Source organism: Carcharodon carcharias, chromosome 18 (genome assembly GCF_017639515.1).
Source record: "Carcharodon carcharias isolate sCarCar2 chromosome 18, sCarCar2.pri, whole genome shotgun sequence".
NCBI classification, from domain to species: Eukaryota; Metazoa; Chordata; class Chondrichthyes; order Lamniformes; family Lamnidae; genus Carcharodon; species Carcharodon carcharias.
Window position 1 is genome coordinate 24,395,482 of NC_054484.1, and position 15,531 is coordinate 24,411,012.

The 15,531-nt window shown below is 43.4% G+C and overlaps 1 protein-coding gene across 1 annotated transcript; it reads right to left on the bottom strand.

Moving 5' to 3' along the window:
• Positions 1–3,581: 3,581 nt before the first annotated feature.
• Positions 3,582–8,606, bottom strand: ripply3 (ripply transcriptional repressor 3). The gene is made up of 4 exons (XM_041211898.1): positions 8,401–8,606; positions 7,894–7,960; positions 4,237–4,295; positions 3,582–3,971 (listed from the first exon to the last, which is right to left on the bottom strand). The coding sequence occupies exons 1-4, from the start codon at positions 8,493–8,495 to the stop codon at positions 3,767–3,769; spliced, it is 426 nt and encodes a 141-aa protein (XP_041067832.1). The 5' UTR covers positions 8,496–8,606; the 3' UTR covers positions 3,582–3,766.
• Between the last annotated feature and the right edge of the window lie 6,925 nt (positions 8,607–15,531).

Below are 15,531 nucleotides of genomic sequence, written 5' to 3' on the forward strand. Positions count from 1 at the left end.
GATACCTAGGGATACAGTTTAGCAGAGATCCAAGATACAATGTTGTATCCACTTTTGAATTTTACCTTTTATATGAGTTGGAGCATTTCTTTTAATTTATGGAAGCAGGGAGAAAATTATTTTCTTATAATCTGTATAAGAATATTTATGATTGTCAGCAGAACTTCAAAGAATTAACTATAGGTGTCAACGAATGCTATGGTTAGTGACCAATAACATTCAACTGAACAACAATGAAACAAATGCATGGCTCAACTTGAAGGAATTCAAGCTAATTTCTCTTCTTTTTTCACTTACCTCTGTTCAAAGAATAATTCTTATATTCTAGGCAGGAAATCATAGCACCACAGAATGGTTTACAGGGCAGAAGGAGGCCATTTGGCCCACTGAGCCTGCACTGACCTGCTAGAGTAATTTAGCTAATCCCACTTCCCCACATTTTTCCCATAACCCTGCAAAATTTTAGCTTCATATAATTATCCAATTCTCTTTTGAAAGCTACAGTTGAATTTTCCCCTGCTACATTTTCAGACAGTGCATTTCAGATTTTAACTTATTGTGGAAAAAAATGTTTTGTCATGACGCCTTTGCTTTTTTGTCAATCACCTTAAATTAATAACCTTTGGTTCTTAACACCTGTCCTCCCACCACCCCCACCCACCCCCCCAACAACCCTCCCCACCAAACCAATGGAAAGAGTTTCTCCCTATCTATTCTGTCTAGACTCCTCATGATTTTCAACACTCTGATTTATAAATCCTGGGATCCCAAATGCCTTTTTAACCATTTGCCCTGCCACCTTCAATTTTTTATGCACATATACCCCAGGCTCCTCTACTCCTGTTCCTTCTAGTTTATATTGCAACTCCTCATTATCCTTATAAAATGAATCACTTCACATTTCTCTGCATTAAATTCCTTCATCCACCTATGCACCCATTCCACTAACCTATCTATGTCCTCTTGAAATATATTACTATCCTCCTCAAAGTTCACAATACTTCCAAGTGGTGCATAGCTTGAAGTTTTTTCATTTACTTTTTATTACAAAGTACATTATTTCATAGAAAGTTTTACTTCACTCCTTCACTCCCTCAAAAAATCCAATTAAAAATCTTTCAATATCTGAGAAAGTTTCAAGCTTTGTGTTTTTAGATCTGAATTCTGCTATCCATTACAAGCAGCAAGATGTTCAAGAGCAAAAGAAATAGCAAGAGGAATAGATGATTTGGCCCATCTAGCCTGCTCTACTATTCAAAAAGCTGAGTTACTACCTCAATTTCACCTTCTGCTATATCGAAATCTCTTGATTTCCTTAGCATACAAAAATCAATCAATCTCTGACTTTCACATACTCAACAACAGCTCTCCACAATTGAGATTTCCAAAGGTGTACGACCCCTTTGAATGAAAAAATCCTAAATGGCCAACCCCTTGTCCAAAAATTGTGACCCCTAGTTCTCAATCCCCCACTCAAGGGAAACATCCTCCCAGCATCCACCCTGTCAAGCTCATTAAGGATTTCATATATTTCAGTGAGATCACTTCTCATTCTTCTGAAAACTAGAGAACCTAGGCCTAGTCTACCCAATGTCTCCTCATAAGTCAATCACCTCATTCTAGGAATCAGTTTAATGAATGCTTGCTGCCCTCCCTCTAATGCAAGTGAATCCTTTTTTGGGTAAGGAGACCAAAACTGTATGCAGTACTCCAGATGTGATTTTGACAAGGCCCAATGCAATTGCAATAAATCTTCATTATTCTTAAATTAAATCACTTCACAACAAAGGCTACAGTATTTGCTTTCTTAATTTCTCACTATACCTGCATGTTAACTCCCTGTGATTTGTGTATGCATCAATAACCATGAACCACACTGCTTGTTGCTCAATGCTCTTCAGAAAATACAGGTCAATTAAAATACATCTGAAACTAGCAGGTTCTAGTAGGAATAAATAATGATTCTGTATCCTTATTCATAACAAGTGACTCTTTCTGGAAAATTTGTGTGTGTGGTGGCAGGGGCAGGCGTGGCATCGTGGCACCGTGGTTGGCTACACTTGTGGGTTGGATAGGCACCATTGCGATGCTCAGCGTAGTCAAGCGCCTTGCCATTTGTCACCGTATCGATCCATGCTTGGAAAAGAGGCCAAATGGATGAGGTAGTTGCAAGCTAATAGCAACTGGGGATCTTTCATCTTCAGGAGAGGAGGCACAAAGGATTAACTGGTAACTTAGTTATTTTGGTAACTGTAGCAGTCTTTGTGCTTCAAAATGAATTATCTATTAAGTCAATAATTACTTTGTTTATTAAAAATATTTAAACTATTTATGGCACAAGCCTTAGATGATGGTGCCACAGCTAGTTCGAACACTATTCTTTCACCTCTGGAGCCTAGATTTAAATTCTGCCCAGACAAATCAGTGAAATTTTGTCTGGCTTTAAAATGAGTTATTGAAAAATCTTTGACGTTGCCATATCACTTCCATAAATCAAACTTCATGTAACATAAATACATTTTTTTGCTCTGAGCTCACAAGGGCAGATCCTGTAAATAATAGAAATACCATTCAGGTAGGTGTACTTGGGTCTGTAAAGTGTGCTATTGAATGATGAGAGAAGACTTCTTCCCATTTGACCCCTGTTCTACCTGACTTATGTGGTCTTGTGGTGCAGTGTGTAGCCCCTGAGCCAGAAGCTCCAGTTTCTAGTCTCACTCTAGGACTTGATGACCAAGGAAGGTGCTTTCATAATGTGGCCAAACAGCTTGGGTATTAACCGGCAAATCCTTCCAACACGGGCCAATGGGAGGTGATAAGAGCAGGAGAGATTCCTGGTCAGCCAAAATTTGGAGAGAAAAAAATCACCTCTACCATCACTATTCATAGCTTCAGACTACAATATGCATGTAAAAAGTGCATGTTGTCACAGCAACTCGAACTCTCTGATGTAAGGCACCAAACTTAGTAACTTGTGGTACGCACTGGGTGGGGAGGAAAATGGTTCCATTTCCCCAACATTATCAGACTGTGTAAATAGCATTATATAGAATGAAAGCTGCCTTATATTAATATTTTCAACTGTTTGTAAACGATATTTTTCTCTTCGTTTGTGACATTCCATTGTGTCGACAGTGCAGAAGTAGGAAGAGGAATATTCTCCAGAGAAACTCCTTTTTGATCTGGTGTCAGGTTCTCTCCGAATTCAGAGTGCACTTACACTATAACATCAACATCTGTGTGAGGTGAAAGCACTTTGCATCAATTGTACAGTTTTAGTGTAAATGCCCAGAGATCCGAGACTTTATTCTGCACTCCAAATAGGGTTCAAACTCAGTCTGAGTGTAAAAGGACGGTGTTTGAAGCCATTGCACCACCTACAGGCACTGGCATACATGCATAACGTTATATACCAACTAGTTATCTCAATAGTATTAAATAATAGGCTTTACTTAGAAAGTCACTGTGCTTAGTAGGATCCTCTGTGTTTCATCTGATCCCCATGCGAAAGGTTTATTTTAAAAATTTTTTTACAGTAATAAAATAAATTGTACAAAATATATTCATATATACATCCACAACAGTGCAAAATTGTCATTTCCTTGCAGTGATAAATACAAATATTTAATTGCACCGGTCTAAGTTACAGCTACAATTGAGAATAGTGGGTAGTGATCTGAGTTAGCCTTTAGTTTTGTTGTGGTATCACTTTGGGAAGGCAAGCTTTTCCGCTTTGAAGCTGATCCATCTCCTTCTGTGACTCCCCTCACTGTTTCCAAAACATTCCTCTTGTTTCCGGGGCATCTTCTGATTCTAAGCCACAGGACATGAGCTCCTCCTCCTCCTCCTCCTCCTCTGTATCTGAATCGTCATTATAGAAATGAATTGTTGCCTGAACAGGGAAGCTCGCTAGAACCTTTTCTCCCATGTGATGCAGGTAATGTTCAGCTTTGGACCTGGGTAGATACAGCCTGGAACGTCAAATAGGGGTATTAATGGGACTTAAATCAATCAGGATTTTTTTTTTGCTGATAGCTGTCTCAATAATAAAGGTTTATAGAAACATTGAATTCATTTACTAGTCGCAAATTTAACATGCTTGATTGTTTTACATTGGACAGATAAATTCAGATTCAGACCTTGGTGGCTACGGATTGTTACAAAGGAATATTTGTAATGAAGATTGCAGGCGGAGCTTGACAATAGGAGCAGGAATGGTCTGTGATTGTTACCCACCTGACTGGGTGTTGAAATCCCAAGGGTTTCCTGGTCTCGGGGGAGCTCCCAGAACCAAACTGTATGGAGTAAAAAAGAATATTATTTCTTTTTAAAAAACGAATCGTTCATTATGAGCATTGGAACACACCGTTAGGCACGAACATCCACCCGATCGCACATTATCATAAACACCTATTCAAAACACGAAGGAAAACCAGGTCCTCCGCAGACACACTTTAACCGTGGGTAAATCCCTTGGTGCCTGAAATGCGTGCCCAACGGACATGCAAGTAAAATGCGCCGTGGTTTGAAGCAATTGGTTTCCCAGCTCCATTGTAGCTAACCAGCTGGCAGGAGCTATTTCAATTTGGCCGTGTTTTCTTTCTCCCCATCTGTGCCTGAAGTCAAGGCGAAATCCTTGCTCTCCTTCCCAAATCCCTACACAGTCTTGTCCCACCTAACTCCAGCTTACTGTGCGTCCCTCTATTTCACCATTACGTGCAGTCAGTACTCCACGTTCTGGAACCTTTTTCCTAAATGTTTTCTTCTGATCGATCTGCTTTTACCTTCAAAATAGTTCTCACAACCTACCTCATCTCATACCATGGGCACCTCTTGCTAATCTTTACTGCTGTTCTGTGTCTGTTCATCCTCTTTATGTGAAGACTTGTGCACGTTTTTAGTCGATTAGTGGTGCAATAGAAGTTGGTCTTTGAAATAAAACAAGTACTATATATATATATCTTATTAAAACATTTTACGTCTGCACGCCGTTCCTGACCACAACAGTTATTGTCACATTTGAGTCAACCTTCTTCCATTATAAGTGTCAATGCAAACTTTTAATTCAATCTGTATCTGGAAAAAGTCACTGAAGTTTAAGCAATGAAATTATAAGTATTAAAGGAAAAGGTTTCTTCTTCAAACAATGGGTGGTGGTGGGAGTGGGGGGACTTGTCCCCTATAATGACTGTGAATGAGGAGGCGGGGATTCTCGCTTTCTGGAATACTTGTTATAGCTATTCTTATTGTATTAATGCATGGATCTAGATACAACAATAGATCTCTGTCATTCTTTAGAATCTATGGGCCCAGGGTGAAGTTGTTTGAATCAAGTGCATTTCTTTTGACTGACAAGTTAGAATATAGAAGAACAAAATGCTGGATATGCACAGCAGAAATATGAATGTATGAGAAGGGACTGAAAAAGAACAGCTGGCTCATAAATCTATCCCGTTTGGATATGGTGCAACCTACACACAGTAAACCTTACTGCATATACCCTAATCCCCAACCCTCCACCCCCCCCAAAAACGTGGAACCATGCATTCTCCTGGGAGAGGCAAAAAAGGCACGAAAAAAGATCCTTGGCTAATTTAGGAAAAAAATGGTGCAAAATTCCTCTCTAACCTGCGAAGGCGATCAAGCAAGTTCCGGGAGGTCACAGTGGCTGATATCTCTAACCTTAGTCAATCAAATTTCCTTCTAAAACTCTTTTTCCTTCAATTTTCCTTCTAAAAGTCTTTCTCTCGCAGGAACTTGTCCAGCCCTATTCTGAGTGATTGTAGTCAATCCACACACACTGCACATACTGACAAGCCATTAGAGAGGTCAGCGACTCTCTGTGAAAAGAAGAACTTCCTGGTTTCTTAACCTAAGTCTCTGCTTTCCTAGAGATAAAAACAAAAAAACTGCGGATGCTGGAAATCCAAAACAAAAACAGAATTACCTGGAAAAACTCAGCAGGTCTGGCAGCATCGGCGGAGAAGAAAAGAGTTGACGTTTCGAGTCCTCATGAAGGGTCATGAGGACTCGAAACGTCAACTCTTCTCCGCCGATGCTGCCAGACCTGCCGAGTTTTTCCAGGTAATTCTGTTTTTGTCTCTGCTTTCCTAACTGTTCGCCTGACAGGATTGAATCCCTTAACTGTACTAAGATCTCGATCATATCCTCACGAGTTGATATTATGTTTGTCAAAGTAAAGACCTCAGTCCCCTGGCTGAGGAATCTAGAGCACTGGGGCACAATCTCAGAACACATGGTCGATCATTAAGAATGAGATGAGGAGAAATGTCTTCATTCAGAAGATAATGGATTTTTGGAATTTTCTACTCCAGAGGGTTGGGGGTGCTCCACTGTTGGATTATTTAAGGCTGAAGTCCATAGATTTTTGTTCTCTTAAGGAATTTGGACATATGGGTGGTGGGCGGGAAAGCGGTGTTGAGGCAGATCAGCCATATTGTATTGAATGGCGGGGCAGGCTCCAGAGGTCGTATGGTCTACTTCTGCTCCTTGTTCTTATTTTCTTATGTTCTTGGAACTGAAGTCCTTTAAACTAGATATCAATCAAATACATTGCCTCTGACCTTTGTTCTAAATCTCCGGTATCATCCGCTATGTGTGAGGGTTAAACTAGCCACAATGCTCCAGCTGCAGCTGGACCAAGGGCTCATACCTGGAAAGGTTTGTACTTCCAGTATCCTGTCTTGGCAACACATCCTAACATCCTCTTTGCTTTTGCAACAGCCTTGCTACAGTGGTCATAGGTCTTCAATAATTCATGAAGTACAATTCCCGGTTCTAATGTTGCTCAGCAAATTTCAGTAGGTAATTTTTGCAGTGTAAATGTACTTGCAATTGTCCTTGTCAAGCGGATCATACTACATCTGTCTACATGGAAAGACAGCTACACAGATCACTTCCCTAGATAGTAGATCCCAACTCCTCCCAATGTATTTGCATCATCCCAAGCTTGTGAATCATTGCCCAGTACAATTATCCAGACCATTAATAAAAGTGGTAAAGGGTTATATTCCAAAAGAAATGCTGATCCCTGTTGGCCTCCATTACTGATTGCCCCCCCACACACAGAGAATTAATAACTGCCCTTTGCATTTGCGAATGCTACTAATTCTTTATTTAACCTAAAACCTATGGTCGAATATCACAAGATGCAACCTTATCCAGTACCCTTGTGTGTAACACTTTATCAGAGGTTGTTTAAAGATCTAGCTACACAATATCTACTGGGCTTCCATCAGCCACCAACTTCAAAACATTCAATCAAGTTGGAGAGACAGGATCTCCAAACAGAAAATGCTGGGTATATTTAGAAATACAAACAATGAATGATTGATAAGGACACTGGAGATGTAGAGAACACTGGATGTAGACAGTGGAGAAAAGGCTGAAAATACCCACTCGGAGTGCAAACAGAAAGTGCTACTTATACGTAATGGAAACGTAAACAAAAAAATGTTTTTTATATATATAAGCAGCTGATAGGCAAACAGAAAATGGTGGATGTTTTTATAAAAACAATCAAAATATAAAACAAGTGTTCGATACCGACAGCAGAAATAACAGAAAATGCTGTATATAAACGGCGGGTTAATGGGTACGTGAGAGTGAAAAGGCAGATTTTGCTGTTATGATGAAACGATATTGAAAGACGTGTTGTGTTTTTCCAGCATCCCCTGTTTTTGATTGTTCTTTTTTTTGTATTTGTTCCAGTTATTATCTCTGAGATTTTTAATCTCATGTAAAATCTCCGTTTAGGTGAAATCCCAATAATTGATGCCTGCAGCTCAGTCTAAAGCGGCTCAGTGCATTTTCACTGCGAATTGAGGTAGAACTCACAGTGAACAGGTGCGGACACGAGAATCTCTTTCTTACCGAGCTCAGTCTCTGCTTTTCGGTGTCTCTGGCTGTCATCATCCAGGGTCTCCACAATGCGGAGGGACTGTACCACAAAGAAGCAAAGGAAACCAGCAGGTAATGTTAGCAGGGCAAGGCTGATGAAACATAAATCCGGGAAACGAGCAACACTCATTTTCATGCAATTTTTATATGGTAACATCGAACAATTTCCGACACGAGGGCAATCCTGTAAACCCAGAATACCAGAGAATTTATTATCGTAATACTTAACCCACATATAATTAGAAGTTAAAGACTGCTAAAGGTTTCTTAAGTTGATCTTTAATTCGTTTTAGTTTTCAGGAACTGAACTCTAGAACAGATTTTTAAAATTAGTAACCATTCCTGTTATTTAACATGATCACACTGGCATTCAAACGTTTCGCTTTAATTCAATGAGTTGGAGTCTAATTTAAAATGGAAATTTTCTGTACAATTAACAAAACGTCGGCTTTATACATTAATACAAGAGTTAAAGCTTACTTCTGAGGCTGATCTGGATTCCGTGCCTCTGCTTGGCGTCCCCTGCAGCACTGGCAGGCCAGTGTCACTTTGGTCCGGACACAGTAAAGTGCCATTATATCGCCGCTTCAGCCAGCCAGCTACAGAGCCCAGTAGACAAATGACATCTCCTCACCCACCCTGCAGGTCTTATCTGAGGCTCCTCCAACAGGACAAATAAACCCGCCCGAGGGTGAGGAGAGAGGGGAGGGGAGGTGGGGGCGGGGGGCGGAGGGCGTGTGCTTCCGTTTGGCTCACTGCAGCACCTCTGAAGAACCCTTCATAACATTGATGGCAACCGCTTACCGGGGCGGGCGCTTCGCTGCAGATGCTTTCCCGGAAGCCTTTTCCCTTACCCTCAGCCAGTTCCACAAACCTCATCGGAAGCACATTCTTGCAACCAATTCATGTTCCAAAATCAGGCTTGCTCCCTGATATATTCGGTACAGGTACAGCGAGGCACCTTGCTAGTTTCTCCTTAAAACCATTAACAGTTTGCTTTGGGACCCCCCACCCCCCCCCCCCCCCCCCCCCACCTCCCAATATTTATCGTGTGTTTGAAGATTTCAACAAATGCACCACTTCCTGCTCCCTCCATAAACCAGCCCCATTAAACAGATCGGCCCCCGTTCGGATCAACGACCTTAATCTACATTGAATGCACCGGCCCGGCCTCGTCAAATAATTATTAAGGACGACATTTGATAACAAAATATGAGCAGGATTCTAGTGTTTCCATTCCGAACTGAGTTTTCATAAGACATAGTTCTACAAATTTTGACTACAACCCGGCAACATGGTAGCAGACAAATTCATGATGAGGAAAAGGAAGACACGTTCAAACTCACGGCGCTGATCAGAAGTCGACGGCATTTTAAACCGGAATGAGAGAGTCTCACTCCACAGGAATAAGACGCGATGTGATATTCACTTGAAGCTGGACAGGGTTACCAATACACAGGGCTTGTGAAAACCTCACGGATCCCGAGGTCCCCGGCAGATTCGGCTCTGACTGAACACGCGAAGATAGTGCAGCCCGCAGCATTTTCAGTTAACAATTAAAAGTTATACACGTCTACAACGAGTTACAAATAGGGTTGAAAAAAAAAAGCTAAGGTAACCCAGGCTTGCCGTGGGTTGTACACGGAATTAACCAGTTGTTGCACACGCCCTGTGATCCACACAATGCGTTATGTGGACAACACAGTGAGCAGTGACAAAAACAAAAATAGCTGGAAAAACCCAGCAGGTCTGACAGCATCTGTGGAGAGGAAGACAGTTAACGTTTCGAGTCCGCGGATCACGACAGTGAGCAGTGACTGTGGAATGGCTTGCCGCGGATTTCCACCGTCTCCACTGGAATCCTCTTGTGTTTACAAGGGATATTTCCATGTGGGAAGTGATGCTTGCAGGGTGTGTAACTTGGAAATACAGACTTTACGGCCCAATAGATTGACAGATGTGAAATCACTGCTCGCACGCTCAGTCTTGAATTTTCACCCTGAGCTGGAGCGGGAGTGGAGGCGGGAATGTCAGTAATTTCCCACCGCCATCCAGCCCGCCCGCATGTTCCCACCTCCGGCCTCATTCGAGAGAGGTGGATGGTGGAGGCATCCCGGCTGCAGGCAGGGAGTTTAGGGTGGGGGGTGAGGCGCTGCCGGGAGGCTAGGAAGCAGCAGGCTGTTTAGAGGGGATGGCAGGGGGCGGGGGGGGGGGGGGGGGTTATCAGGTAGCGGGGCGAGGGTATAACGGGGTTTAGGGGTGTAGAACGGGGTTAGCGATGTAACAGGGGATTAGGGTTGTAACAGGATGCTAAGGGTGGCGGGGGTTGGGAGTAATGGGGTAACAGGGAGTAAGGGTGTAACGGGTTAGAGATAGTGGGGGTTGGGGGTAGCAGGGGGTTAGCGGGTAACAGGGTGTTAGGTGTAGCAGGGGGTTGGGAGTAATGGAGGTAGCAGTGGGTTGGGGGTGTACAAGGGGTTAGTGGTGTAATGGGGGGGTTAGGGTTGTACAGGGGCTTAGGGGTGTAACAAGGGGTTAGGGATGTAACATGGGTTAGGGTTGTAATTGGGGTTAGGGGTGTAGAAGGGGGTTAGGGGTGTAACGGGGTTAGGGTTGTAATGGGGTTAGGGGTCTAATGGGGGTTAGGAGCATAACAGAGGTTAGGGTTGTAATGGGGATTAGAGTTGTAACACGGGGTTAGAGGCGTAATGGGGGTTAGGGTTGTAATGGGGGGTTAGGGTTGTAACAGGGGGTTAGGGATGTAACAGTGGTTAGGAGTGTAGCAAAGGGTTAGGGGTGAACCGGGGCTTATGGGGGTAGTAGGGATATATTTGTGGTGTAGAAGGTAGTTAAGGCTGTAGCAGGGGTTTAGGGGTGTAACAGGGGCCAAGGGTGTAACAGGGGGTTAGAGGTGTAACAAGGGGCTAGGGATGTAATGAGTGTTTAGGGGTGTTACAGGGGGCTAGGGTTATAACAGGGACCAAGGTTGTAATGGGGGTTAGGGGTGTAGAAGGGGGTTAGGGGTGTAATGGGAGTTTGGGTTGTAATGAGGGTTTAGGGTTGTAACAGGGTCTTATGGGTGTAGGAGGGATTTTGGTGGTATATTTGTGGTGTTATGATGTAAAAGGGAGTTAGGGGTGTAACGGGGGTTGGGGTGTACAAGGGGGTTAGGAGTGTAACAGGGTGCTAGGGATGTAACAGGGGTTAGGTTTGTAACGGGGGTTACGGGTGTAAATGGAGGTTAGGGGTGTAACAGGGTTAGGAGTGTAGAAGGGAGTTAGGGCTGTAACAGGGGGTTAGAGGTATAGCAGTAGTTTAGGGTTGTAACAGGGGCTTATGGTTGTAACAGGGGTGTTGGGGTACATTTGTAGTGTTAGGGGTGCAGACAGGAGTTAGGGGTATAACAGGGCATTAGGGCTGTAACAGGGGTGTTAGGGGGTAGCAGAGGGGTTTTGGAGGATCTAGGAGTTTGGGGATAATAGGTGGGAGGGCGGGGTGGTTTGGGAACTAGAGGTTGGGGGCAAGAATACCAGAGGGTGGTGTTGGGTGGCGGGGGGGGGGGGGGGGGGGGGGGGGGGTGGAAATACCAGAGAGCTGGGAGAGGGCCAACAGAGGCTTATCGACAAAGCAGTCCAGCATGGATTCGCTGGCCTGCAAGGGTCACAGCCACAGCCACAGGTTCCCCATGCACAATAATGACCTGCCAGCTGTGGTCACAGTATATATTGTACCTTTTATAAGTCTTCAGAGGGTGCCTCATCTTAAGGTTGGGGTCCTCCACCTCTCCCAGTGGGTCTGCTGACCACCCAGAGCCTTGGGTACTCCCATTGGCCCTCCTAGCTGCAGAACCTACCTGTCATCCTTAATTGGATTGGGCTCCGGATGCCGACTCCTTGAAAATCTCCTGGAGGGACCTACCGCAGTCAGATCTGGATTCAGCTTGGCATTGGGATGGCATCCTGGAACTAAAATTCAGGCTAGAATTTCTAAATATGCAAGGGCCGATCCCATCTGGCGATTGTGGAATGACCTTTCCAATGTATTTCTGTGAATTGACTAGAAACTAATTTCCATTCTTTGTTGAAATCTCTTTCTACTTCTCCCTCATCTCTCTGTAATTACTGCATTTCCTCCGTCACTCACTTCTTGCATCTCTCTGACTTCACCTGCGTTGTCCTCTCTGGTGAGAAAGGTTTGGGGGATTGGCGGGGATGGGTGGTGGTGGTGTGGGGTTCAAAGAGAAAATTAGATAAACTTTGAATAATACATCAATCTTAAGTATCAATGATGGACGGCTGATATAGCTGCAAGGCTAGTATTGCTACTAAATTATGTCAAATTTTGTCTTATAACCCTTCTATAAAGCACATTGTGATGTTTTATTACTTTAACAGTGCCATATAAATACAAGCTATTGATGCTATGTGCCAGGATTAACTTTTCATAAAAGTTTTACAAAGTAGAATTGTATCTATACTAGGGGATTCAATGGTGCATTCGATTAATACACATTCCATTTCAACTTTGGGACTTGAGTGTAAGCACAGCTCTGACTGATGGGATGAAAATTCCCTCTCTTTCGCCTGTTATGTTTATCCTATGTGAAATTCACTTGAACAATCAAAACCTGGGCCTGAATTCTCTGGTCAGCGAGTGGGGCTGGGGCCCATTTGCCGACGTGTAAAATGACGCGCGGTGATGTCAGGCGTGTGTCCCGATGTCACCGCGTGTCATTTAGATTCTCAGTGCGGCGGGTGCGCAGCCGACTCAGCTGCACACCCGCCGAACTGTCAAAGGCCTATTAAGGCCTGTTAGAAACTAACTTAACCAATTAAATGAGCTGCTCGTCCAAGCTTAAGGTTGGTGGGCAGGCGAAGTGCCCAGGCGGCCTTTGCATTTTTCATGGAACGTCTTCCATAGTCGGGATGAGGTTTCATGAGGTGTTTAAAAATTCAATTAAAATTATTTAAAAAAAATCATTGACATTGTCTTATGAGGGGACATGTTTTAAAAGTTTTCAAATACTTTATTTAGAAATTTTAAATTTAAACAAATCTCCTTGGGGCACCTCTGTGCCTCAGGGAGATTTCTGCATTCTTTCGCACACATGCTCAGTGCTTCCGGGCGAGCGTAACGCTGGGCGGGCCTTAATTAGCCCACCCATGTAAAATGGCAGCACGCACCCGATCGTGGGCAACATATTGGGTTCGCGCTCACTCCCACCCGCCCCTGCACAACCCCTCTGACGGGGGTCAAAATTCAGCCCCTGATGCAAAAGCAGTGCAGATGTTGGAAACCTGAAATAAAAGCAGAAAATGCTGAAAACACTCAGCAGGTCAGAAAGCAGCTGTGGAGAGAGAAAGAAAATTAACACTTCAGGCTGGTGGCCTTTCATCAGCATGGAGTATTTTTAGCATTTTGTGTTTTTAAATCGAAACTTAATTCCTGGTATTGGCACTCAGAAAAGAGTACAGGCTAATGGAAATATCACACTGGTGCAGTAGGGAATGTGTTTCTGAGACTAGGTCTGGGCGGGTACTAGATGCTTTGTTAGGAACGAGTAAAGATATATTTACTCTATAGCTGGCTGCTGTACCATAGCCTGACTTGAAAGTGCTTGATGCTGACACTGGATGCCTGAAATGGGAAAGTATCTTGTTTCCAAGTGCAAACATCCCTTGCTTTGATGAGCATAAAAATTACCCATTTCTTTTTTTAAAGAAAAGGTCTGTATTTCATCATTACAAAAAGCAGTTTAAATTCTAAATTCCTAATTCAGAGGTATAAGATAACACCAATAAGGACCTACCTATCCAGTAACTGCTTAATCTTGTATAATAGGATTACAGTGTTTATTTGTAGATACAAATCCATTGTAATATCATGTCTAGACTTACATCTGCTACCCTCAGTTTAAGGGGAAAAAATTTATATAGATAAAAAGCAAAGTATAGTAGATGCTGGAAATCTGAAAATAAAAACAGAAAAAGCTGGAATTACCCAGCAGGTCTGAGGCAAGGGGCTGGATTTTCGTGCCTCCGACTGTGTCGGAATGGAGGCGGGGGATTTAAAAATGGCAGACATGACCCAATTTTCGGATTCCTGCCCCCGTTCCTGGCACTCCAAATTTTTGCTGGTGCGGGATACGGGCAGAGAGCCCATACCCAGCACTCCCGGCCTGGGCAGCTCTGTTGTGGGGGAAGGCAGATAGCCTCTCCGTAATTTTCACAAAGTTGGGCCAGCTTCTCTGTGACCTGTGGTTCAAGGATCTCAAGGATTATCACCGCAGTCTGGATTTGGGAACCTTTTGAAAGCTATGTTGAAAAGGTCTTACCCATACCCCTATGTCTAGCCCATGCCAACTCATGCACCCCCACACACCCAGTGGCCCTTCATAACCTCCATGCCAACACAGTCAAACATCATGAGGGCCCAGACCCCCATAAATGGATTATGTGAGTGAGCCTGTTGACACAGGTGCAGAGAAGGTTGTCAGATTTTTAAAGTTATAAGCTATTTCCTTTGTGATTTTTTTTGTTCTTGGCTCAATGTTTATTTGTACAAGGTAAAGAGGTGTCAAGTGCTTATAGCTTCTGTTATTGATACATTAAAGGTCTGGTTGATTATAGGGTCCATTGGTTCTGTACAGAGCGTATACTGGATGAGTTATCATGGAGGGTATGAAGGGCCATTGGAAGTGGGTGGGAGCATGTGTTGGCATGGAGGGGGCATGAAGAGTGGGTGGAGGAATGAGGGGCTGTGAGAGGTGAGGGCCAGAGGGCCTAAAATATAAGCAAAAAACTGGGATGACTTCCCAGAGAACCGAGACAGGCTTTAAATAGCCTGCCTCTGCACTTAGCTGCCCCAGTGGCTACCTCCGATCTGCTTCCAAGGGTGACGGGCCTGACTCTGTCATGCACCCACCTCTCAACCAGAGCAAAAAAACTGGGTCTGACAAGACATCTTTCACCAAATCAGGTCTGCCGAGTTGGGAAATTTTCCGACTTGAGCTACCCAGATACTCATCTCAAAGATGAAAATCTGGCCCCCTAGAGCATTTAAACTTGAAACATCGGCTGTCTGACATCTATTTCTCCACAGATGCTGTCCGATCTTCTGCGTATTTTGAGATTTTTCTGCATTTGATTAAAACCTTTATACAGTCATGATGAAAAGCAAATTCTGTGGCAGCACAATTGTGGAGTGCATTAGCATTAAAATTGGTTGCTTTGAGGATGGGTAGGCCTTTTGCCTGGAATTCTCTACAAAATGGATGACCAATATCAAGTATGTGATTGTTGGCAGGGAGTTGCGGGAGAAAGTACAAAGTGGAAACCAAGAAATTTCCTTATAGAATTTTTTAAAGGAGAATTTGTGACAGGGCCACCCAATAACAGATCTTGCCCATTTCTGAGAGTGAGCCTATTGCATGTATCAGAGTAGATGGGTGGAAGCACAACCAAGGCACAAAGAAGTAGTCCTGGTAGGCAATCACTTTGAAAATTGTAGTGCTGTTCAGTTTGTAGAGGCAGACTGTCTGGATGAGACAGTCTCTGGTTTAATTTATGGTCCGTGCAGAGTTAGTTAATGACAACAGTAAAGGCCCCATTG